Genomic DNA, 26415 nt, shown 5'->3' on the forward strand with positions numbered 1-26415 from the left:
CCTCAACCTTTTAACTCTACATCTTCCATACAGTTTCACAAGTAGTAATCACTGCAGCGATTAGTACTTAGTTACATCTGTAGCAGCTCTTTCTAACTGATGCTGGTTGAAGCAGGAATATGGACGGAGTGAGTGATTTAAGAGTCAGGGGCTGGAGATCTTCTTAGAAAATTTAATGATAATTCTTCAACAGATGGTACAGGTAATGTAACATGGATGATATAAGGGCTGTTAATCTAAATAATAAACAGTCAGTGAACAAACTGATTTAAAAAATTTTTTTAAATGTAATGCCTCACACAGCAATATTGTTGCTGAGAACAAATAGGTTTGTTACTGTTATAACACTGATAACAGAAAACCATTACACACAATGTACATCAATCAATCAACTCTCTTTCAATGATGCACATCAAGAACATATTGTTTTCACCCTCAGTCTTTCTAACAATATCAATCCTATCTTATCATATCTTAATGTATCATGCTGCAGCTGTCTTTTATTAAGTATATTTTGCTTTTTGCCCTTAATTGACTGGTTAGTGGAGAGAAGTAGGAAATGGGGGATTCAAACCAGTGCCGGCTGCAGAGAGGACTGTACCCTCTGCACTTGGGGCACCTGCTCAACCAATTGAGCTAAATGGCGCCCCACATGCTGCAGCCTTCTGTTGCCCGTCTGTACCATATGTGTGGGTTTGTATGGAGTTTATTCTGGGGCTCGGCCAGGTCACCAAGGGAACTGGTTCTCAGTCGACTTTGCCTGGTTGAATAAAGGTGAAATACATTTTGAAAATTATAATGCCATCCATTTAAGTGAAATGTCATATTGAATGAATATGTCAGTGATAGTAAATAATGCATTTTATTATTTAGATGATGCAAATAAGTACCAAAGGGAAAGTAGTTCTACCGATTTAGGCAAAATGTTTAATGAAGAAAATTAGGGCCGAACCAACCAACCAATGAGAAGGGAAGAAAACGAAAAGTGAAGTGAGGAAAAGGAAGTGTAACAAATAACAGAAAAATTGTCTTTGCTACATTCATACTTACTTGCCACCAACCCATGACTGACCATTTCCAGTAAGAGAGACTCCAAGAACTCGTCAGCATTTACTCTTCCCTCATCATCGTGGGCTGGTTGCTCAATGTTTCTCTCTAGAATTACAAAACAAATTCCAGCATAGGTCAACACATGTCATTATGCTTTTTATGGGCAGTGTCAACATAAATTAGGGCTAAACCATTTTGAAAAATGCAATATGATTTGCAAGATAGCACAGGCATGGGCAAACTATTTCACAAAGGGCCGTGTGGCTGCAGGTTTTTGTTCCAACCAATTAAAGGGGTAGTATAGTTTGGCAAATTTCCCTATTGCCATAATTCCTATAGTCATAGGGGCAGGTGCATGTTGTTTTGAGATCTGCGGGGCAGAGACGCAAGCTGCTCAGTGAACACAATTCACAACGTGCACATTCACCACACTATGAAATAATTATGTATAGCTCCAGGATCTGGAGAGAATTCAACTGGAAGAATATGGTCAGATTTTTTATAACTCCAAATATTAGGAAAGGAGAGGTGTCTATTCAGCAACCATGCTGGAGAGCATGTGGTCACATGGATGCTGACCATACACACATATTCTTGTCCTGACAAAAGTTAAAAGGATACTGGGACAAGAAAATGGAGGGGTTTACAAAAAATAATAGGATATGAAATACCAAAAACGTGTAAGATACTCTACTTGGGGAATTTAACACGAGACATAATACAAAAAGAGGATGAGTATCTTGTTAAAGTGCTGCTATCAGCCAGTAAAAAAACAATTGTACACACAAATCCATGCGTTTTAGCGTGCTCAAAACCCAAAGCTATGCTGGAGCGGCACGTGTTACTTTGCCGACCTGCTTCTCTAGCAGCAACATGCTACCCGATGCCCAGAGCTCACACATGTAAATGGCATTTTGAAAAATCTACTGCCCATTAGAATTTTTTTTTAAATATCAGTTTTTATAGACCAAAAACGCCATTTAGGTGTGGATGAAAGGCCAAAATGCATAGAAAAGTAACTTGTTTCAGCCGTTTGTGTTTGATTAAATTCCAATTATTTGTTAATCCTCAATATAGATTATTACTGTTAATAATTTGCTTACCGGGCATGAACACTCCCTTCTTATGGAGAACCATGAAAACTGTGACTGGTTGGTAGCCACATATCACACATGAAACAGTGTATGAATGATCTGTCATGGCTTCATAATGGAGATATGCACTCAAAAGCTTCTGTTTGGAAGGGAACCGTTTGCCACACGTCTTCTCCAACACATCTACAGTACTTCCAATGGACTGGTGGATCTATAAGAAGGCATTTCAAATATATAACAGATTAGTCATTTTACTTTTTCTTTTTTTTTTTTTCAGAAAGAATAACAACTTTGTGTAAGTGCTCCTACCTGGAGAGTGTTTCGCAGGAATACACAAAGATGCAATGACATCAGAATGTGATCATCAAAGTTGTGTACTCCATCACTGCACTCCTGATAACGGTAGACCATGCCACATGTATAACAGAGTTTGCAATATGTTGATATTCCTAGAAAGACAAGCAAAAAACAACAAATTGATGCGTAGACAATTTCAACAATGCATGTTTGCTGCAAGCATCGGACATAATTTAACTATAATGAACTTTAAACACCATGTATACTTCATTTTAAACCTCATGATATGTGAACATGCACAAATGTTTATTTCTTCTACTACTGGGTAATATGTACAGTACCGCGCACAAGTTTAAGGGACTGTAATAAAAGTGAAGATGCTTTCAAAGATAATGCAATGAATAGTCTTCATTTATTATGGATTAACATCTAAAGTTCAGTGAACAGAAGAAATCTACTTGGCAGGTTGTTGAAGCATCTTGGAGAACTGGCTATATAATAGTTCTTCTGTCTCTTCAGGTAATCCCAGACTGAGGACTCTGTTGGAGGGCTGACTACCATCTGTTGCAGGACTCAGTTTTCTTCTTGTGAAATCTAATAGTTATTGTTGACACTGGCTGTAATGTTTGGGTCATTGTCATGCTGCAGAATAAATGTGGGACAGATCCGAGGCCTCTCTGATCGCACTGCATAATGGATAAGAATCTTCATTTGAAGTACCTAAAGCATTTGGACAGTACTGTACATTCTAAGGGCTGGGTATTGTATTACCTTCATTTTATTTTTCTTATTTTAGAAAATTTCATCCACCTAGTATATCTGTCTTCTTCTATTTCATTTTTTCATTTGTCCATTGGGAGCTTGTTTGTATCAAAATAATTCCCTTTCTTGGGATCAATTACGTTTTTTCTGATTTGGATTAATATTCATATATGTTAAAAAAAACATTTAACATGTCAACTCTAAATGGCCTCTAGTCACGCAGTGTTTGACATCACACCGGAATACATAAGCCACAACAGACAGACAGCAGAAATACATAGATGCAACGGGCTGTGAAAGAAAGGAAACAAAATAAATACCTTCTATTATGTCAGTCACAGTCACAATTTTGGCGGTTGCGGTGATGAGCTGCGGTTCACCAAGTATTGTCTGGTCTGAGCACTCTGTGCAGACGGTCTCGTGTGGAATGAGGTGCTGTGGAAAGTCACTTGTTGTTCGTATAACATCAGGAGGAAGATGGGCAGGAATTTTCTTCCTAAAGATGTATTTTACCATCCGCGACAGCACTGGATCCTCTGGTGGGTACTGTGCTCCTTCTTCCTCTAACAGTTCCTCCCAAACCTCTGCGATGGCTTCCTCTTCAACACACGGAACATTCTCCAAAAGCTCCGGGGCCGTCTGAAATAGATGCCACATAGCGATGCATTTATGGATGCAGGACTGTGTTGGTTTAGCACATGGGCAGCTCCATTCGGTCTTCTCGCGGTCATACGATACCATCACTCGACCTAGTCTACTGTAGTAGGAAATGTCAGGCTCGTACACAGAAATGAATTTTCTGCTGTGAGGTTCTCCCACATTAACCAGACATGAAAGAGGCACTCCCTTATCTTCGGCTTCAGCTTGCCGCTGTTGACATTTTCGTTTTTTGGCTTCACCAAACCAGTTGTCCTGGACCATTTGGTTTAAACTGTCTTCATCAAGTGTAGTGGTGTCAGTTCCGGCGGGTGGGCAATACTTGAGTGACTGCAGGTGATGACACTCGAACGACATCAGGTTGCAGCTTTCCGCAAAGTCGGCATTTAACCTGCACATGTCCATTTCGCACCTGAAGTGGCCAACTTCTTTTTTAACGACGTGGATCGGAGAGCTCGGCCCTAAGAATGTTTTTTTCACAGCAAAAACTCCATTTTGTGGATCGACGCATTCAGAGCTTAAATGGAATTCAGACGTGATATCAGACGTGATCCCAGTGTGCTTTCTTCTTAGATGCAACTTCATGTTGCGTCTATACAGCATGAGGCCACAGTGTACACACTGGACCTTCCGCTTCGCACTGGATGTTGCCTGTGGTGCCCGAGTTTTCCGTGTGGCAACATGGCTTGATACAGGACCGGTGGCAACGGGGGATGATGCAGGACTGGTGGAAATAGGGCCTAATACAGGACTGATGTTAACAGGGCTTAATACAGGACTGGTGGCAGTAGGACTGGTGGCAACAGGGGCTGATACAGGACTGGTGGCAACAGGACTGGTGGCAACGGGAGCAGATACAAGACTGGTGGCACTGGTGGATACTAGAGGACTGGTGGCAGCAGGAGTTGATAGAGGTCTGGGGACAACAGTCGCTGATACAGGACTGGGGACAACAGGGGCCGGTACAGGACTGGGGACAACAGGGGCCGATACAGGACTGGGGACAACAGGGGCCGATACAGGACTGGGGACAACAGGGGCCGATACAGGACTGGGGACAACAGGGGCCGATACAGGACTGGGGACAACAGGGGCCGATACAGGACTGGGGACAACAGGGGCCGATACAGGACTGGGGACAACAGGGGCGGGTACAGGACTGGGGACAACAGGGGCCGGTACTGGACTGGTGGTAACAGGAGCAGATTCAAGACTGGTGGCAAGTGCAACGGTGGATACTAGAAGACTGGCGGCAGCAGGAGTTGATAGAGGTCTGGGGACAAGAGGGGCCGGTACAGGACTTGTGGCAGCAGGGGCCAGATTCGTGGTGCAGTTCTTTAAATGTGAAATTAACTGATTTCTCCTGATGAGTATTTTCTCGCAGTTTGTACAATGGAAATGTGAAGCTGGCCTGCATTTGTGGCCGCATTTGCTTATGAGGTAATCTGCAAGACAGGATTTAAACAATTAGAACAACCGACAGCCTCACACACACTGCACACATAATTAATGGGCAAGGGAAAGGGAGACAATAGACTTTTCTCTCTACAGCACATTCAGACCATACCTCCATGGTGCACTCCTCGGTCTAAATGGTTCCTGATGTGGTAGTAGATAGTGTGTCTTTGTGCGGTATTGAAGCAACAGCATGGACAGTGAAATACATCTGCTGCTGCAGGTATGACTGGTTCCTCCTTGGGACGGAAATGGGTGGGATGCTGCAGACACATCCACAAAAACAGAAAGACAACCGAGCATTAAGATCAAGACACACCTATCTGTCCTGTTTGCAATATTTTTTCACATTCTAGTTAGTTCATTGACTCATTCAAATGAGCTAAATTCAACATTTCCGGGAAGTTAGTCAACTTTGCTATCAGGTAAAGCTGCTAACTTTAATTAGCTAAAGTCGAGTAGGATAATGTAAGTTAACCATTAACCTAACGTTACTGAAACGCTGAAGTAATACTGAAACTATGAACATAAACTACATGCCACAACAAAAACTTTGTTTTGAGTCTCCATGAGATGTGAATGACGCTTTAAATTTAACATAGCAACGACATTTAACACACACCGACATGAGTGTCCTACTGTATGACCACGAGAGGATGGGGTACGGTGGTCGCTTCTATCTCCCGGCCGGGCGGAGGAGGCGGGAGGAGACCACCGGTGTGTTTACGTTATGGCGGAGCTGGACCCGAGGGGCCGGGCTGGACCGACGAACTCCGCCTTCCCGCAGGCTGCAGCCGGTACAAAACTCAACTTACCAGAAATGTATCACGGTCAGTATATTTTACCTGTCGTCGACGTTTAGTTTGACTGACTTCAGAGTCGGGGTTTCGGTCAAAAAATACACTTTACACCCACATGTGCCTGTTTTCCAGTCAGGCGGATCTTTGGACAGCTAAACGACTTTGACAACACAGCGGGGTCCTCGGTTTAGCGCCAGTTTAGATTTCCCTCCTGTGACGATAGTGTGAGAGCAGGACGACAACACAGGACAGTAATGTCTCATTTTCAGGCCGAATAACTGAATGAATGCTACTTAGCTACGTGTAATGTTAGTTAGTTAATGCCAAATAAGCAGTTTATTAGCAGCTCGGTCGTCGTTACAAAGTTCGTCAACGTTTCATTCGATAGGAAGGTATGTTTGATGTTTTATTATCACCATCCCCAAGAACATAAATAATGCAATTATTATTTCATTTTGATTTTCACTGAGCAGCAATTCAATGATATTGATCTCCTGTGATGTTGACACCATTGACTTGAATGGGTGTTTCGTATGTTAAATGTTGACAGTCAGTTTAAATGGGCCTGAGGCCTGTGCTGCTGAGGTGATCGTGGTGACTTCAGGTTTAAATCTGGGTTTTCAGTCCTATAATGGTGATTCACTAATTACCAGGGTTAATAATCACCATGGTAATTTGTGGTTGCTTACATAATTGAGACGAGAGAGTACAGATACTGTCAGGCAAGGCAAGGAGATACAAGTTTATTTGTATAACAGTTTGTCTAAAAGGGCTTTACACAAAAAACTCCCAAGAAAAAACAGGAGAAACGTCAGGGTGAGCAACAGAGGAGGGATCCCTCCCCCAGGACGGGCAGACGTGACACTATGAAATACAAGAAAATAGTTTACAACATGGAAGTGGAATAAATCAGTTAACAAGAGCTGTGTTACTAATGTAGAAAGCCTTATAATGAAAAATAGTGTGAATTGACCAAGATTAAGCAACTTACCCAACATTTAGTATGAGGTCAATTGAGTTCTCCCTTCTTTTTTTGAAATATAAAACATGCTTGGTATTTTATGTTAACCATGTCTTTCAATCTTTTTCTGCTGTATTCATTAAGTTCAAGACAAGATCTTAATCAGTTCAGTGAAAGTCATTTGAACTGATAGAGTCTGGCTGTATGACTGTCCTTGATTAATCAATCATCCAACTTCTTTGCAGATCACCGGGAAATTTGAAATCAGCCTCACCATTAACCTCTAACATGGATGGCAAGTATCAGAAAATTATCAAATGCATAATTTCCAATAGCTTTGATCGCTTATTGATAATAATATATATAACATAATATCTGCTCAGGTGATGACGATCTGGACATGCTGACGGCGCTGCTGGCTGAGAGCGAGGGTGTCGGAGAAGATCAGGGCAGTCAGGCTCAAACTGATGATTTGGATGGTCTGTTCGATGATGACAATGGGGAGGAAGAGTACAAAGATGGTGTCGAGGAGGAGGAGGAGGAGAAGGACGTGGTGTCAAATCTCTTTGGAGATGTGGACGACATTGAAAGCGAGGAGAAAGCCACCGACGGACAAGCCAGTGAGAAGCTGAACAGGTCCCAGGAGGATCTACAAGGTTTGTACCACAGCGGTCTCTGGTTGATGTGCAGAGTCATTCAGTATTTCAGTCCAGGTCCGTGTTCATCACTGGAGCTTTGTGTCTGCAGAGGAGCTGAGGCAGATGCAGATGCAGATGCAGAGGTTGCAGCAGCAGCTGGAGGCGAATCAGAAGGTCTCCACCCCTTCATCCACCCCAGCCAGAACCTCAGGGAGCTCAGCTGGTCCCAAACCTGTGACCCCCAAACCTGTGACCCCCAAACCGACGCCTACCTCCAAACCGGCAGCCGCTGAACAGAAGACCAAGACACAAGCAGGTGAAGAGTTTGTTTCAAATCAACTTCCCAAAAGATAAGGACACAGAGGGGACAGCGGTTTATTGTGCACCTCTTTTCTTTTCCTCTGGCAGCAGCAGCATCTTCATCCACTCCACCCAGAGGAGGAGGAGGAGGAGGAGGAGGAGGAGGAGGCGGAGGAGGCGGAGGAGGCGGAGGAGGCGGAGGAGGCGTAGGCGTGAAGATGCAGGAGTCCTCTGACTTCTCTGACCAGCTCAGTAACGCTGATTCCTTCAAATCCAAACCCAGAGTAGCTCACCAAGCCAAATCCAACCCATCCCCAGGTAAAAAAATGTCCAGCAAACAAAAAGAACTCTGCCATTGTAACCTGAAAACTGATGTGCAAACTACTTCATCCCTTCATCTGAGTGTCTTTTCTCCCCCCCCTCAGAGGACCGGGGGCCGCTGGTGGAGATAAAGGTGGGCAGCTCCTTCCAGCCCGTAGAGAGCAGCAGTAAAGTCTCTAATCCTCTACGTTCACCTCCGTCCTGGAACAGCAGACCTGCAGCGGCTGCATCAGCAGGGCAGCACAAAGCCTCCGCTGCTCCTCCTCCTCCTAAAGACGTAGCTGTTGAGAAATACTCAGGACTGCGCCTCAGGTCTGGACACCGGATGTTAAGTGATCAAGTTTTTTTTTAATAGAAATGAAGGCCAGACATATGAATCCAAGTTTCGTTGTTTGTTTTTTTTCCATTTCAGAAAACCACGCGTTTCCTCCAGCGAGATGGACCGCAGGATGGCCGACCGCCGTCTGATCCGGCTGTCACAAGTGCCCGAGCGTTTGACTCGAGAGAAACTGGAGGACAGCGACTGGGTGACGTTTGCAGTGGTGATCAACAAGGCCACGCCACAGAGCAGCAACAGTGTAGGTCCATGGTCAAACCCCCGCACGTGGGCTTGAATGTGTTATTGTTTTGATTTTTCATGGTTTATTTATTGAAAGTTTTCTTCACATACATAATAAAAGAGGAAACAATTGAGGGAGATCGGTCCCAAAGTGATCATTAATTAAAAAATTCAAAACCAAAAAAACAGCAACAGGAGGAAAAAACAAACAAATAGAAATACAGCAATCATTATAGAGTGTCAGGGGATTGTAAGTCAAGGCTTTGCATATGTAAATGAAAGGGCTGCCATATTTCATTAAACCTATATATAGAACCTCTCATTAAATATTAAAAAAAATCCAGTTTTGAAAACATTAATAAATCCTTAATTCACAATAAGTGTGAGGGTGAGTGTTCTAAATACAATGTATTATTATAATGCGCTTTTACAAGTTCTCAAAGATGCTTACATGTGCAAAATTAGAATACAGAACAATCTCCACACAAAAAAAATGAAATGAAATAAATAAGTTGTGTAACATTTTTACTGAACACTCTGTCAGCAGTGAGATACCACATTTAGCAGAACAGGAAAATACTGTGTATGTGCTGGAAATACGTTGTACTGGCTCCTCCTTCACTGGCTTTCTCCTGACTGAGCTGCTTCTTTTCTTCTCCACAGGGGAAAACCTTCAGCATCTGGAAGCTGAACGACCTCCACAACCTGGAAGTGTGTGTGTCTCTGCTGCTGTTTGGTGAAGTCCACAAAGAGCACTGGAAAACGGAGCCGGGCACCGTGATCGGACTCCTCAACCCAAACCCCATGAAGCAGAAGGACGGATACGACGGGGTGAGTGATGGGAGGGTCTCTCCTTATGGACCATTAACTGTCAGTGCCTCTCCTATCTGGCTGCACTGGTCTCAATCTACTGCAGGCAACACACTGACGACGCATTACTATGTCACACAACCCCACTCAAACAGTCTAACCATCCCTTTAAAGCCCTTAATGTAACAAACACTGAATGATTGACGGTTACATTTTCATTATAAGGATCTCTGCTAAACAGCACAAAGAACCTTCCTCCATGTTTTCACACAGTGGAGTGAAGTAGAAACAAACCGTCCAGTAGAAGAGGAGGAAGAAACATTCTGATGCCAGGATCTAAACTGTGTCTGCAGCTGATGTTCCAGACATCTTCACCACTTTCTACATTCCCAGGTCACATTCTAACCAGCGGGGTCCAATTTCATTCGATGCCTTCGTTGCTGTTGTTTTCACACTGGGCTTTATTTCTGTTTTACTGATGCTGTTTTAAGAAATCTCTCTCTATCTCTCTGTTTGTGTGAATCAATCTATGAACCATTGCAGCCAGAGATCATTATAATGAAATTCAGCTTCATGTGTTCACACCTGAACTTTGTTTTTTTTTTTCTTTTTTGTGATTTCATATTATTTCATTTCAATGACAAACATAACAAAAACTACTAACTAATAATGACAATGACAACAAAAAAGATAAATACACAGTTTACATGGACATATAAACATACCAAACCCCCACAGGTTGCCCCCCCCAAAAACTAAATCACTAAATTACACTGCAGAGACTGGATCTGCAGGCATGTAGGAGTAATAACGTTCCATTATTATCTCATTGCATGGTGAATGTGCAGGTCACAACTTGTCCACCAGAGCGTTTTGGAGTTGTTGGATTGTGTATTTGATGAGTTTGATGAGGAAAACCAAGAAATCCCATTAGCCTCCGCAGCGTAGCTCTGAGCAGCTCGCGGCTCTGCTCCGCCATTCTAAAAATAGCTTGCACCGACAATTAAAGGTAACAAACCTACTCCTAAAACTATAGGGATTATGGCAACGGGCCAGTTTGCCAAAATGTTGAACTATCCCTTTAATGTTATTATTATTATTATAAACTGTATATCTCCACCTGCAGGTCAGCCTGACAGTGGACCACCCCCAGAAAGTGCTGATGATGGGTGAAGCTCAGGACTACGGCACCTGCAAGGCGGCGAAGAAGAACGGGGAGCCGTGCTCTCAGATCGTCAACTTGGTGAGTCCGTCCTCTCAGCCTCCGTCCATGTCGTCGGCATCTGCTGCTGTCTTTCATTGCAGGACACTTTGTCTCTGTGTGTGTTTACAGTATGAGTGTCAGTTCTGCCAGTATCACGTCAAGGCCCAGTATAAGAAGATGAGCTCCAAGAGGGCGGAGCTGCAGTCGACGTACTCGGGGAAAGCTCCCAACAAGCTGAAGGGGAAGGGCGGCGGCAGTCTGAAAGAGCGGCTCTGTCAGGACGGCTTCTACTACGGCGGCGTTTCCTCCGCTGCCTGCACCGCCTCGCTGTGAGTGATGATGTCACTAAGATGTTTTCCATCATGTAGATAGTTAATACTAATTACTGTAGTCATTTTATTTATTTATCTATCTATTTACTTGTTTATTTGACAGGAACAGAGAAACTTTTCTATAAATATGCCAGGTTTAGCCCTTAACCCATTCATCTGTTGTCCTTGGCCAGGTCTTACGAAGGCTCCCCAAAAGGAAACAAAACAAAAATTTGTGAGGAAAACAAATATCTATGTATCTAGGAACACTGATCAACAGGCTACAATTCAATAAAATTGAGTAGCTATAGTATAAAATTGTTAAAAAATGTTTAAAAAAAAAAACTCCTGTGTAGAAACTGAAAGTCTGGCTTCCACACAAAAAAAATGAATGGATATGTTTTTTTTTATACAACCCGCCCTGAGAGCTACATGGCTTCTGTTTGGTGATTTTTGGATTAGCAGGGATCTGTGGGCAATGTGGTGGAGGCCACAGCCTCGGTCAGGATCACAGAATGTAACTGAGCAGAACTCTTGAGACATTCACTACACAAATCTGTGTTTTATAGGACGGCCACCAAACCCAACAAACCCACACAGAGAACTCTGGACAAGCTGTTTGTGAAAGGCTCAGCTCAGCTGGTGGATCAGGCCAAGAAGCTCGGTGAGGAACACACACACACACACACACACACACACACACACACACACACACACACACACACACACAGAAACATGTTCACATTTAGGTCAGATCAGGCAGATGGATAAAAGCATTTTGCATATAATCTTATCTTTATCCTCGTCTTATTGTCATTACTAAGAGCTTTTTTGCACTCAGCGTCTACTTTCTATACAGATCTTGGCGGTGACCATGAATATGAACCACTGTTGTGAAATTATGGCTAAAAGTGTTGAAGTCACAGTGACCTTTGCCCACACAAATTGAATCACTTCTGATCAGTTGTGGATTTGAGAGAATATAATATGATACAATATATTGTAATAGGAGATGTACAGTAAAAGCAACATTGAAGCATGTAAATCCATTTAATGATGGACAGTTCTTTAAGTTTTACAGCTGAAATACTGTATATAATACTGTATATAAAAACAAGTTTTTGTGCTTTGACCAAATTAATGACGTGTTTTTCATTCCCTTCTTCTTTTTTTTTAAAGCTCTGCAGTCTGGTGAAGTTTCAGGTTGTACGGATGAATTCAAGGGCCTGATGTCAGTGCCGACACCTGGAGCTCTGCAGCTGAAGAAGCATTTAACCCAGAATCCCACAGGTGAAGCGCTGATCTGTTCTCTGTTCTGTTGGTTCTCTGAGAGAGGTGTAGTACCTGCAGCCTGGGCTGATCCCAGACCAGTTACAGCTTGTTGAACCTGTTCTCCATCCTCAGTGTCAAAGGCTCCGAGCGGCGCTGCGGTTCAGTCCATCTCAGCCTCAGACCTGCTGAAGCAGCAGAAACAGAAGCAGAGGGAGCTCCTGGAGAGCCGGCGACGCAGGGCCGACCAGATCCAGCAGAGGGTGCAGCAGAACTCGGGTCGACCCGGGTCGTCGTCCTCACCGGGCCAAGGAGGTCTGATGTCCCCCAGAGCAGCCTCCGAGGCCCCCAAGTCGGCCCGGAGCCCCACACAGCCGCACGCCCCCACCCTGGGCCGAGGCTTCTCCAAGGATGAAGACATCCTCTTTTTTGAGAACGGCCCCCCTTCGGCCCCGCCTCCCTCTGCTCTCAGCCTATCAGCTGCCAAGATGGCCGCCCTGAGGAAGCTGAGAGCTAAAGGGGCGGCGCTGGAGAAAGAAGACCCCAACGCTGTGAAGAGGAAGAGGAGCAACGACAGTGAGATCAGCAACAGAGTGGAGAAGAACCTCACCTCACCCAAAGGTACACACACACACACTCTTACACACAGAAATGGTTTGTTTATTGGTTTATATTTATTCAGATCCCCATTAGCCATTACCTACTTCATTATAGGAGCAATGGCTATTCTTCCTGGGGTCCCTGTAGCACAACATTATGTCATAAACGTTCACCTCATGATATAATTACGCCGCATTTTGTAATAATCTGACACAATTTGTAATAAAATTCTGTAACTCAATATTTAATACATTTTGCTGCATTTTGTAATAATACATACATACATACATAATGAACCGAATTATTCAAAAAATGCGGGTGTTGCACTTTTTCAATGAAGAAAATGTAATAATTCAGTGCATTACAACTTATTACAAAATGCGGAAAAGTTTATTACATGTTGCGTTCAAGAATTTTATTCCAAAATGTGGCAGATTATTACATCATGAGGTGAAAATGTATCATATTATTACATAATGCTGCATTTTTACATACTGTGGCGCTACAGTCCCACACATACAATCACAAGTATATTAGTAACAAACTAAAAGCACACTACAATTATCAAGATATTGAAAGAGTTAAACAGTTTAAAGATTTGCAAATACACAACACAATATTTAAGCTTATGAAAAAAAAAACACGAAAACAAAAACCTAACAAAAAAGACAAAAAGCAAAAAAAAAAAAATAGAATGAACATAAACATAAAAAAACACAGTTTGACTTTCACCAACAGATGTGACATTTCTGTGCTGGAGTTTGATTGGTTGATTCTTCTCCGTGACATGACTTAACTCACTGCAGGTGTCGGTGACGAGGACGAGGAGCCAGCACAGAAGAAGAAGCGAGATCAGCTCAGCTACATTCAGTCGGAGGAGTTCCAGAAGATCCTCAACGCCAAGTCTCGTCATGGGGCGGCGCTACAGGCCGTAAGAGCAGCAGCAGCACGCGTCTAATCAAACATGATTCGTATGAAGCGTGTGTGTGTGTGTAGTGTAGTGTGTATTAAAGAAACTTGTACGTGGCTCTTCCAGGCCGAGTACCAGCTGCAGGAGCGCTACTTTGACCCTCTGGTGAAGAAGGAGCAGATGGAGGAGAAGATGAAGGGCATCAGGGAGATGAAGTGTCGTGCCGTCACCTGCAAGAAGGTACTGAGTCATGGAACATGTCAACCTTAGTCTAGTGCAGTCACAATTAACGTGGTCATTTTTGTGATAAATTCATTTTTTTAAAAGATATGTTTTGGGTATTTCTGCCTTTAATTGACAGGGTAGTGGAGAGAGACTGGGGGGAATGACATGCAGTAGAGTTGGGCACAGTCAGGAGGCGAACAAAAACATGAACACAGCAGAGTGTTGTTGTGGTGGCTGAGCTGTAACCTGTGAGCTACGCTGCTCTGATTCTGATGAATGAGGAGGGTCCAGGAGGATTTTATGACTCACTGACTCTGAACAGTTCCTAAATAACATTGTCGTCATTGTGCTCACACAGTGTGAATACAATCATTAGTTCCCTGTTGATAAATAAGAAACCTTTAATTATCTTCTCATGGGAAAGTCACTACAGCAGCCGTAAACAACAAGAAGTGACCCTATTTTGACATCACAAATTTCTGGTGACCCCGCGATCATGTGACTGCATGTCAATCAAGATACGCCAGCTCAGATATTTTTATATGCTGCATTTTATCTGAATTCGATTTATATTCGATAAAGTTAAAGTATAGAATACAGTTGTTTAAGATTGTGTGTGGTGTTTTTAATTAATATTTTAAAAAGAATAATAATTAGTTTAAAACAAATATTTTTATCAGTAAATTTGTTTTTATCAATTACTAGACATTTCAGGGGACCCCATTTGAATTCCAGGCGACCTCACGTGGGGTCCCGACCCCAAGGTTGAAAAACACCATAGTCCTTGCTGCAGCTGGCGCTAGATCGAATCCTGACCCTGGTGGCCCTTTGCTGCATGTCATTCCCCCTCTCTCTGCCTCCTCATTTCCTGTCTCTCCCAACTGTGCTATCAATTTAAAAAAAGTATATATATAATATAAAAAAGAGACACACTATACTGTTATGTATATAGAAAAATATATAGTTTTATATAAAAATATAAGTTGGGGGGGTAGGGTAAGGAAATATAAATGTACAGTTTGTAATACACAGAAATAAATGAATAGTGACTGTAAGAAATCAGTTAATTTTAATGGGAATGATGTTTTTGAAATTCAACTGTCACTGTAACACACTGTGACACACAAAAAAAGTGTCATCCAAGCTGACAGTGATGGTTTCAGTGGAAATCTGTAGTTCACAGCAGAGAAAAGAAAATCATCCACAGCCCTGATTTAATGTTTAATTTAATTATCACTATAATAATCACATCATCCTCTGACTGGGTCTTAAAAGTAACCTGTTTTTTTCCCACACTCCTTTGCTTCCAGTGCAGTTACACCTACTTCAAACCAGCCGACCGCTGTGTGAACGAGAAGCATGACCTGCGCTGGCACGACGCCGTCAAACGTTTCTTCAAGTGTCCGTGTGGACAGAGAGCCATCGCTCTGGACCGACTGCCACACCAGCACTGCAGGTGTGTTCTTCTCCGTCCTTTCATAGTGTCTGTGTGTGGTGGATTCGGAGTTGTCGTGGAAACTTTGATGGGATGTGGGAGGTTTATCCCAGCCAGAATGATGATGATGACCATGTTTTTCTGTTTCAGTAACTGCGGTCTGTTTAAATGGGAACGTGATGGGATGCTAAAGGTAAAATTTTGGTTTAAAAAGAAAGAAAACGAAAGTTGAGTGTTATTGTGGTGAGAGGACACAGAGCTGACGCTGTCGACCTTTCATTTCAGGAAAAAGCGGGGCCAAAGATCGCTGGAGAGCTTCTCCAGCCTCGAGGAGAGGAGCACGGCAAGTTCCTCAACAGCATGAAGTCATAGCACCTTCATCCCTGACTCTAATGATGTATTTAGATTTTTGTCTGTCTTGTGTCTTTTATGGATTCCATTTTTAAAGTCGAATGTTGATTATGGAGATTTAAATATCTGTGATTGATGATTAAAGTCATAACTTTTGCAACATTTTAGTGTGTGATGTTTAATTTTTTCTTTTCAGTTTGCAAAAGCTGAGCACAGATTCTGGTGCAGCTCAGTGGGAGGTCTCAGTGTTTAATGACTTTACATAGTAGAATTTCCTTGTGATGTGATGTGTCTGGTTTGTATAAAGATAGGAAGTAGGATTGTGGAGGAGGTGGCATCTGATAAGGACCGGGCACGTCCGACTGGGAGGAGACCTCAAGGCAGAACCAGAACCTGCTGGAGGGACTGTATATATGTATATATCCCTCCTGGCCTGGGAACACCTCATAATACCCCCAGGATGAGCCGGAAAGCATCGCCAGGGAGAGGGACGTCTGGAACCGTCGGCTTAACCTGCTGCCGCAACCCAGGACCGGCAGAAAAGGACGGACGGATGGATAAAACTGAATCGAGAAAGTCCAAAGTAGTTTCACATTATGGCTGCGGTCTGAATGAAAAAGGTTCAGTAGGTGCATTTTTATCATTTCATTATTATTGTCATGGGTATAGAAAAGCCGAGGTATGGGGCGTCGCGTGGCGTAGTGGTTAGAGCGGGCGCCCCATGTATAGAGGCACAGTCCTCGCTGCAGTCGGCCCTGGTTCGAGTCCCGCGTCGGGCGCCATTTACTGCATGTCATTCCCCCTCTCTCTGCCTCCCCATTTCCTGTCTGTCTCAACTGTACTATCTATAAAGGCATAAATGCCCAAAAATATACTTAAAAAAAAAAAAGAAAAAAAAAAAAAAAGAAAAGCCGAGGTATTTCTACAACACATGATCATACACAAGCTATTCAATGTGCTTAACAAATGAAAACAATATAAAAAACAGACAGGTAGGTTAATCAAAACAGCACAATAAGGAAACAGTATAAATCTTTTCATTTCATTAGAAATGGCAATGAAAATGGAGCAGTTTTCGTTTCTTTTTCTAACAACTTGAGCTGCAGATCGTCTCAAAAACCAGCAAACACTCAGCCTGAATGTAATGTAATGCATAATAGTCAGTGATTCAGATTGATTTCTTTCTTCTTCCTGTGGGTCACACACAGTCTCATCTGCGCTTCAGAGTTTGCTGAATCAGCAAGACCGATTTCACAAGAGACACAACAGATACAAACAGACTCACTTAGGGATCAGGTTCTGTTTGAATGTCTCTTCTTGTAACTGTGAGTCTTTGTTTTCCTGTTGATCTCTGCTTTAAAGCTTTCAGTGATGTGGAAATGCCAATGGAAATAAGGTCTCTTCTCTTCTATCATAACCACAGACTCTCCTGTCTGGGTTGTTGAAAGATATTCAAAGACGGGACCTGCTTATGTAACAAAGTGTTTTTCTTATTATGCTAAATATGTAGCCACTGTATTTCTGCATGTGAGGAGCTACTCATAGTGACTGAACCAGTGTGCGCATGAGGACAGACACACACATCCTCCAGCACGTGTTGTCTCCATATGTCGGCCCCATCTTGGCCGAGGCCAGGTGGCACCGGCTCAAGTCTCCGAGGCCGTCCACACGTCCTCAGACAGGAGAGATCTGGGGTGGAATCACAGTGTTAAAGATAAAATAAGCTTTGTGGATGTGACACTGTGATCAGTAAGTATAGGGTGCCATGCCACACGGTCCTGAGGGTTTCAGTCGTGCTCATTATCCCTGCTGCAGTTTTCCCTCCTCTGTCTCCGTTTTGCCCGGTTTTGGGTCTAATATTTCCACTCTGGAATGTGGGATTCATTTCAGCCTGACGACTTTTGCAGCTCACCTCATCTTCCTCTTCTTCTTTTTTTTATTTTTTTTTATTTTATCCCTCCTCCCTTTACATACTCCAAATACCAGACAGAGCAAGATCCAGTTAAAACACACCAGACTCTGGAAGTCAGGAAGAACTCTTCTTTATTTATCAACTTAAAGAAATTTAAGACTACAAATATAAAACTACAACCCACCCACCCCCCATCGCCCCGTGATAAACACTAAAAACATTTATATAAGAGGTTGATCTACTGCTGCAAATCCATCAGATTGGCATAAAAACATGGCAGGCCTTTAATATGCATAAAAATACAAGCATGCAAAACATACAGTTTCCATTTAAAATGACATGATTTAGCTTACAATACAAAAAGTGCACTAGAATACACTTTACAGATTGACATGGAGAAACATTTTTTTACGTTGTATAAAGACAAGCAGAAGAAAAAAAACAACTTGTCTAGTAGATTGAAGTAGGATAAATTTGGCGATCTGCACCGGCTCCCGACACGTCAGGAATGGCCTTGGATACAGGTGATGGCAGCGTCACTGAGGCGCTGTGGCCCCCGGGGCCTCCACATGACGGAGCCCGCTCAGTGGAACCAGTGGTAGCGAGGATAGAGGCCGTCGTAGTGATACTCTCGCAGCTGCTCGTTGGTCTCCCTCGATCTCTCAGTGACCTCTGTGGGTTCAAACGGTTCAGTTAAAGCTGCACAAAGCCAACTTCCTGAAGCCCTCATTCCCATTTCACAAGTAAATGTTATATTCTTATATTCAATAATTAATAGTTCTAATTTAGCAGACTATGGAAAACAAATATTTCCAAAGCCCCTAACATCAATCTGCAACAAATCTTAATTCAAATTATTAGTAGGTGAAGCATTTCCTGAAGAAAATGCATGTGAATGCTGAAAGCAGAACGCCATTGCTGAAGCAATGCTGAATTAGCTGAAGAAACTGCTGAAGCAATGTTGAAAAATACTGTTGCTAAAGCTGAAACGTATAACTTGTAAGCTGACAGATGAATGCCAGTTGGAATATTAAAAAGGTAGAAGAAAATGTTAAAGTTCTGCATGTTTAAGTGTAACAGTTAAAGAGTTTGAAGAGTTGAAATCTGTAGCTAACCTGACAGTAAAGAAAACTTATGAACCAGTGCTAACATAGCTGAAACAAGGGCTGAGAATTGATTAAAACGTTGGACGGGTAAGAAGGAGGCTGATTTTGTATGAAATGGTTGGAAATTACTTGAATTGTTGTCTAGCCTACTCAAATATATAAATATATATAAACTGACAGCTTGAAAACATTGTTAAACAAATATTAATAAAGAAGAAGCAATATCTGAAGAGGAAAAGTAGAACTTGTAAGCAGGACGCTGAATGACACAAGGGGGTCAGAGTGGGAAATGTAGCTGTGAAAACAGACTTACAACACAAGAACTCATTTTCATGATGGAAGAAGTTAAGAAAAGCTGACAGTCTCTAATGGACAATAAAATATTCACATCCTGGAAAACTTGAAAAAAATCCCTGGGTTTTTCTTATGTGTGGACTCTTATGGTCAGAAAAAAATGACCCTTTCAAAGGTCTGGAGTCACCACTAATTTGTACCAAAATATTGACCAAAGTTTAAACATTTATAGGCCTATCTTCATATGTGTTGCCACGCTGATTTGCCTGAGCTTTAAGTTGGTTGCTACGACCAGGTGGACTCAGCCCCCGGGGTGTATTTTTCTGATCCTAAAGTTGGGGGAAAAAAAGAACATCACTCAATCTGAGAGGGAACAGGAAGTTTCCTTCTGTCTTTTTTTTTTAAACATAGATTTACACTGAATTGAGTCTCAGACATACAGTAAAGTGTGACCACTATCAGTTCCATATGGTTCATGTCAACCTCAACAGTCTCATTTAGACACAGTCAGCAAATGGCCTGGGAATGAAATGCCTAAAGAAACCAAGGCTGGGCGACTGACATGTATTTTATGTCATCCAGCATTGGACAGGTGTTATGAGAGGGAGTCTCCAACACAGTCACATGACACCCAACATGCATTTTAATCAGCCACTGTGGCAATATGTTTATGATGATGTGTTTAATTGGGGTCATAATACATCCTGTAATATGACAGAATAATGTATCTAATAATGCAACTCAGTCATTGAATTGTATCTGATATTAAATTCAATAATGCATTTTTGTTCTGAAATGGACAAAGTGCAAAAACCCATAGCTGTGAAGAATAAGAGTTTGACATTTATACTGTTATGGAAGATGCCCAATGAGCTAAACCAAGCATGTCCCCCAAGCAGGAGGAGATCTTTTTGTTTTCAGATAATCAGTCATCGAATCGCTGAAAAAACACACTGTGTATCTGACATAAAAGCCAGTTGTATCTTTATGGTTTAGCAGTTCTTAGTTTAGAAACTGTCACTACAGCCATATCACAGAGGACAGACGACCGCAGCGAAGGCTGTCAACTTAGGGTCAACCACAAATGAACACTTTGGATTGGTGCGGAGTCCCAGGCCCGTGGAGAGGTTTGATTTAAAATCCAAACTAAAGCTCTGGCCTCTCTGGCCTCTATGGATGTTCTTTTACGAGCCTTTTCTTTCTGCATTTGAGTAAATCTCAGATTTTTTTTATGCAAGAATCCACTCAGACTAGTCCTCAAAACACAATACAAAAGCTTGGCCTCTATCTGTGTGTTGGAGCGAAGTGAATGTTAAATGTTGGTAAAGATGGTTATGGAGGAAATGATGATGGAAGGTTATTTCACCATTATAGCAAATTGTTTCTACTTTTATTCCCTCTTGGAACTAAAAGCGGCTGCAGGTTTTTACCATCACGATCCTCCTCGACGTAGTTCTCGTACTCGTTCCTCTGTTCCTCATTGTACTCCCTCCTCCGCTCGCTGGCTGCGATCTTCACCCTCTGCTCGGCTGTGGAGAGAACAGGACAGGGACTTCAGCTGTAAACACCCACTCACGGTGCTGATAGAAGAAGCAGAGGTGGTGACTGCTGTTTCCTCCTGGAACAACCTGATGCATCGTCTGCTGTGGGATTGTTAGACATGTCAGTGGCATGGTTCACATTGAGCTGGAGGCAATGCTGTGCTAGAGCTTAACAGGGCTAAGCATCATTAACCACTGGATCACTGGAATAAAGTCTTTCATTTAAACATTTTGTTTTCCGTTTTAGTTTTAATTTTGTTTATATTAGTTTTTAACCCCGCTTTGATCATTTTATTTAGTTTTCATTTTGTCTTAGTTTTAGATTTACTTTATTGCTTTGTCAGGAGCCAGATAGTTACATATTCTATTAACTACTGTGTATATCAGCATGGACAGTGTAATTTAAAGATTTTTTTTTTTTTTTTTGGGGGGGGGGTACCTTTAATTGAGGCCAGTATGGAAATAGGAAGGCAGAGAGAGATGACAAGCAGCAAAGGGCACACCAGAGGATTTGAACCTGGGCCGGCTGCAGCGAGGACTATATAGCCTCTATGGGGGACGCACTGAGCTTAACAACGCTCCACAGTGTAGTTTACTACATATTACTGTGACACGTGCCCACAACACCCCAATACAATTAAATCAATAAATTGAGTTCACCTTTCAAGCTTCCTATTGTGACCATTGATTGGTGCATCTATGTGGCAAGGTGTGAAGTAACAATCATCCTGATTGGGGCGGTGTTTAGCTCAATTGGTAGAGTATGTGTTGAGGCTATAGTCCTCACTGCAGGCGACCCCAGTTCGAATCCTGCGCCGAGCGGCCCTATCCTGCGTGTCATTCCCCCCTCTCTGCCTCCCATTTCCTGTCTCTCTCTCTCGACTCTCCTGTACATTAAAGGCAAAAAAGCCCCCCCTCGAAAAAAAAGATTTAAAAAAAAACAAACAAAAAAACAATCATCCCGATCAGCTGTGGGTAATGCTGCATGATGGACAGGTATGCAGCAGCATGCATGATGGATGCACTGGAGCTGAAGTCAGAAAGGATTGTAATCATCCATCAAGCTCAGGGACTATAATCATGATGAACCCAGAGCTGTGGTCTTTGGTCTGTGCTGGATCCAGCATCAGACAAACCAACCTGGTGGAACCGCCAATCACTCTGGGGTTTCTGACAAACCCCAGAGCTGTTACCAACGTGGATAAGCCAACAGATACTGTATGTTTTATATGAGCACATTTGCTTGTCACTCCTGGGGGATAATAGCATTAATTTTATTATAGGATATTGCAGCCTCCCTGATTTTAATATTACCTGCAGTTTGGAGAGGATCAAGTTACCTTACCGCCGACTGTGGGAGAACAAGCTGGCATCAAAATTCAAACCTGCTGCATCACTGCAGAGCAGTGTCGTGAATAAAACACAAACAGGTGCTGAGTATGATGGTATATCTTCTTGGTAAGTAATAAAACTATATATTTTGCTTAGTAATTCTAATTATTCTAATTACTATAGGATCTTTTTGTTTTTTGATAATTACACACCACATCACCCAGGACACTGTGACGGTTGAATCTTTATGGTTCAGCAGTTCCTAGTTTAGCAACTGTCACTGCAGCCACAGGAATTAAACACAAGATTACACCAAGATGAAAATACACAGAGACAGCCCAGAATACCGAATGAACTATTCTGAGCTCCACAGCCTAAGGACATCACATCAGATAATGAATAGAGTGATACACCAATACTTATTCCATTATCCTTGAGTATACAGGATCAGGAGTGGTGCCTACCAGGCAGTACTGTAACATGATGGATATTTTTGGATGATCATGAAATGATTGTGACAATGTGATTTATTCTTGATAGATAAAGTTTAGCCTATCTTCTCAAAACTTTATTGATCAATCTCTTCCAAACACATCACTGTGAAAATTAAACCGCAATTAACCTTTATAATAGGAATAAAAAGAGGAATGTGTCTGAAAACAAGATTATTCCAACTTTAAGGGCAACCGTGTGTTAAACTTTACAGAATAAGTGGATTACAGAGTGACATTTAATTCTTTTTTCTTTTCTTTTCTTTTTGGATGTGTATTTGTGTGTGTGTGTGTGTGTGTGTGTGTGTGTGTGTGTGTGTGTGTGTGTGTGTGTGTGTGTGTGTGTGTGTGTGTGTGTGTGTGTGTGTGTGTGTGTGTGTGTGTGTGTGTGTGTGTGTGTGAGTGTGACTGTGGATCATTTGTTCTTAACCCTGACTGTGTGAGAGTGCAGGTGTTTGATAAAGGCGGGCATCTTTGGGTTTGTTTTATTTTTCACATGTGTTATTTATTCCTTGGCCCCTCTCAAAAAGCATTTTAATACAACTACAAAAATTAATCTATCTTACACTTGGTTTTTAAACTGATATGTGAATAAAAATAAACTAAATGAAATGAAATCCCATGATGTCTTGAAAACTAAGGTCTAGGAACTCCTTTGGTTCCTGTTTTCTGTCCAGGTGATAATTTCATGGTACGAGGTGCTTATTGATAAACCAGAACACCCAGAGTCCTCACGATGAACATTGCTCCTACCAACCTGTCGGAGGAGGTTGAGTAAGAACCTGCTGTTTACACAGTGTTGCAGAATATCTTCATGAGCATCTAGCAACTCCTCCGAGGTGTTGAAAACAAATAAATGTGGCTAACCGCGCACCGCTGCCTGTAACATATTGGATAATCGTGTAAACACCTAACCCTCCCCGCCTGCTCCGTACAGGTACAAAAACAAACATCCAGCCAGGTACAGAGCAGCTTCTGTACATATCAGACTTCACTGCTCTGTCTGTGATTCACCTTCACTTTAACTTGGGTCACTGTGGGCTCGTAAGTGCAGGGATGACATCACCACATCTCATATAAACACACACACCTGCATCTATGCAGACTTACTTTCCCTCCAAACAGACAGAGGATTTGCAGCTTTGCCGGACTCATCACTTTTCTTGTAAAAGAAGAAAAAAAATGAAAGTATTTTACACACACACACACACACACACAAACCCAACCCAATCAGATTCTCATGAACTAGACAGGGACATAATCAACTTTTTTCCTCTTGGAATGTGGATCTGTTTTTTCAGAGCCAGGACCCTGTTTGGAGCTCTGATGGGTGGGCAGGGTGACATGGCCCACAGCCCGTCTTTGGAGACCTGCTCCGGTTGCACACATGTGCTCCTCCGCTGGATTTTCCAGTAGGAAATAGAGCATTTTTAAAAAAGACAAACTTCAGTGAAACTATGGAAATCATTGCTCCAGCAAGTTTGGCCACTTTTGGGTTTTTTTTATCGCAAATACGAGTGCATGGATCTGTTTTCAGTTACTGATATTCATTTAGAAACACAATCTGATGATATACTCTCTAATGTGTTTGCAAATTTTTGTCTTGGAACTTGTGTTTGTTCTTTTTGGTTGAAGGTGCGTTGAGGATGTGGACCGTACTGATGCCTGGATGAGGCACAATGAGCTTATTGTGCTGAGAGACTGAGCGGGAGAGCCTGCTCCATACTATCCTGTGACTCCTTCTGCAGCCTCCAGCTCCTGCGAGTGTGTGTGTGTGTGTGTGTGTGTCTCTGCTACTACTACTGTATAGAACAACACCTGCTGGAGTTTCCACTGCTCTGCCTCTGTTTCTCTCTCTTGAACTTTCACAGCTCACATTCAAAACCTCAGACTATATCATCTCCAGAATCCAACTACCAACACCAGCACTCTCCCACAAGCTCAAACACACACACAAGATTGTATGGCAGCCCAAACGGGACATATTTCAGCCTGCCCGCAGATTGGCCATATCACCCACTCGGGCAAATCAACCACATGTGACATCAAACATAAATAAATACAGCTGTCCACCCCCATCCTCCAACCACAGACCAAACTCTGCACCTTGGCCATCAGGTGTAAACTTGCTTAAAAAGTATTTTCCCTCATTCCCTCACAGTCCATCTTCCCAACAGCATTTATCAGCTTTCGAAAGGAAAAGTGACAGAAAAACTCACCGACAAGCTCGTAGTATCGGGTCGAGCGGCGAGTACGGCGTTTGAAGAAGTTGGAGGCATCGGACTCGGGCATGAACACCTGTCGTGCTGGACCTAAGGGTCAAAGGTCAGGAGTTCAAGGTCATTATACGGAGGATGAGAAGCAAAGCTGGTGAGATGAGTGCTGGACAGGTGTCACCTGTAGGGTCAGCTGCTTTTGAGTCATCCTGGATTACTGCGCTTTCCACCACACTGGAAACTGAGGGCGAAAGGGAGAAACTTTTTTTTTTTAACTCTCGCACTGCACTCAGTCTATAAAATCAATAGTTACTTTAAAGGTTACAGGTACCACAAACAACAACCTCAAGGTGAAACTACTGTAGATGTCAAATAATCAGCAAATTCATCAGGAGTCATCCTCAATCATAAATATCTGCAAGAAATTGTATTTCAATGCAAGTCAGACTTATCTTCATGACAAAAAATGCATGAAAATGAAAATACAGATGAGGTCAGTGCAGCAGGATAACTTCAGTCTTCTCTGGTATATAGAAGAGTGAGCCTGAGTTGTTCCTTTATGATTTGTAAATGTGGCAGAAAGGAGCAGGGTTAAAATAGTGCCAACTGCCAACCATAATTATCCATAATGATTGAAAATGGCAGGACGTGAGGCCATCGTCAAATTCCACTTAATTCACCGTGAAGTAAACAAGTACAGACCACACAGCATCAGCATCATCACTGAAGTAATCCTATAGTGGACCTGCTTTAGAACTTTTACAAATCACCCTCATGGGAAAATGATTCACAAACCTGCTGAAAATAAAGTGTAAAAATGAATGTGGGATTAACAAGAAGGCAGAATTAAAAAAGTGCAGCCAGCCTGTCCAATATTCCAGGTTATATTATAAAACAACAGGGATCAATGCTTTCCAAAGCTCTCTTGCTAATCTCCCCCAAGGATGTAAAATCCAAAAGCACCCTCCCTCCCTCCCTCCCCCCATCTTTTCCCCACCCACACATTATACTCACAGGTGAGGATGAGGAGGGTGGTGAGAAAGGAGAGGACAAAGGCTTGTGTCCAGGACATCTTGAGAGACCAAGGCAACAACTGTATTGGACCAAACAGCAACACCTCAACTCAACTGAGAGAGGAGCGAGAAATAAGGGAGGGAAGGGAGTGGGAGGAGAGAGAGAGAGAGAGAGAAAGAGGGGGAGAAAGGCTCAGGAAGGGGAGGGAAGCTGCTGGAATTTCAATTCCCAAAGAGACGAGATGATGATGATGAAGAAGAAAGCAAGGAGCAAAAGGAGGAGTGATGGGGTGGAGTGAATTTAAAGAAGAGGGCAGTGGAAGGGAAACCAGGGTTTAGTAGCAGATCAGAGGAGAGAGCTCTGGGCCAAGCATCAACACTTAAAGCAGAAGTAAGCGATATTTTTGTGTTAATATAAGTCTTAAATAGTTCTATCTTCCGACAGCAATCACTTACATAGAGTGTTTGGACCGAAACACGGGTCTGTCAGTCACTCTGCTC

At 42.5% G+C, this 26415-nt stretch overlaps 4 protein-coding genes across 4 annotated transcripts in view; 2 read left to right on the forward strand and 2 right to left on the reverse strand.

Moving 5' to 3' along the window:
* il15ra (interleukin 15 receptor subunit alpha) overlaps nt 1-26415 on the forward strand; it is a 231206-nt gene that overhangs the window by 196493 nt on the left and 8298 nt on the right. The window lies entirely within an intron of this gene.
* Nucleotides 117-4646, reverse strand: LOC311006427 (uncharacterized protein). The gene is made up of 5 exons (XM_083999264.1): nt 3524-4646; nt 2454-2593; nt 2154-2355; nt 1051-1155; nt 117-760 (listed from the first exon to the last, which is right to left on the reverse strand). Exons 1-5 carry the CDS (start codon nt 4461-4463, stop codon nt 747-749), a joined length of 1401 nt encoding a protein of 466 aa, XP_083855390.1. The 5' UTR covers nt 4464-4646; the 3' UTR covers nt 117-746.
* mcm10 (minichromosome maintenance 10 replication initiation factor) lies at nt 6046-16030 on the forward strand (the record flags this gene model as incomplete). The annotated part of the gene is made up of 17 exons (XM_083999435.1): nt 6046-6145; nt 7460-7732; nt 7824-8030; nt 8216-8332; nt 8440-8647; nt 8748-8913; nt 9558-9725; nt 10831-10947; nt 11038-11237; nt 11789-11883; nt 12399-12509; nt 12624-13109; nt 13895-14019; nt 14125-14238; nt 15534-15679; nt 15809-15851; nt 15944-16030. The coding sequence occupies 17 exons, from the start codon at nt 6046-6048 to the stop codon at nt 16028-16030; spliced, it is 2763 nt and encodes a 920-aa protein (XP_083855561.1).
* Nucleotides 18150-26036, reverse strand: ucmaa (upper zone of growth plate and cartilage matrix associated a). The gene is made up of 5 exons (XM_083999057.1): nt 25916-26036; nt 25083-25142; nt 24905-24997; nt 20752-20850; nt 18150-18593 (listed from the first exon to the last, which is right to left on the reverse strand). The coding sequence occupies exons 1-5, from the start codon at nt 25971-25973 to the stop codon at nt 18505-18507; spliced, it is 399 nt and encodes a 132-aa protein (XP_083855183.1). The 5' UTR covers nt 25974-26036; the 3' UTR covers nt 18150-18504.

This window comes from Trachurus trachurus (genome assembly GCF_905171665.1).
Source record: "Trachurus trachurus genome assembly, chromosome: 23".
Classification (NCBI taxonomy): domain Eukaryota; kingdom Metazoa; phylum Chordata; class Actinopteri; order Carangiformes; family Carangidae; genus Trachurus; species Trachurus trachurus.

What these genes read in the sequence shown, in the direction of transcription:
- LOC311006427 (XM_083999264.1), bottom strand. Translation starts at nt 4,463, where the DNA reads ATGCTGTATAGACGCAACATGAAGTTGCATCTAAGAAGAAAGCACACT. An exon ending in TGTGACTGACATAATAGAAG is followed by an intron (nt 2,594 to 3,523) that starts GTATTTATTTTG and finishes TTGTCTTTCTAG; the next exon opens with GAATATCAACATATTGCAAA. An exon ending in TCCTGCGAAACACTCTCCAG is followed by an intron (nt 2,356 to 2,453) that starts GTAGGAGCACTT and finishes GCCTTCTTATAG; the next exon opens with ATCCACCAGTCCATTGGAAG.
- ucmaa (XM_083999057.1), bottom strand. Translation starts at nt 25,973, where the DNA reads ATGTCCTGGACACAAGCCTTTGTCCTCTCCTTTCTCACCACCCTCCTC. An exon ending in AAAAGCAGCTGACCCTACAG is followed by an intron (nt 24,998 to 25,082) that starts GTGACACCTGTC and finishes TTTGACCCTTAG; the next exon opens with GTCCAGCACGACAGGTGTTC. An exon ending in CCGATACTACGAGCTTGTCG is followed by an intron (nt 20,851 to 24,904) that starts GTGAGTTTTTCT and finishes TTCTCTCCACAG; the next exon opens with CCGAGCAGAGGGTGAAGATC.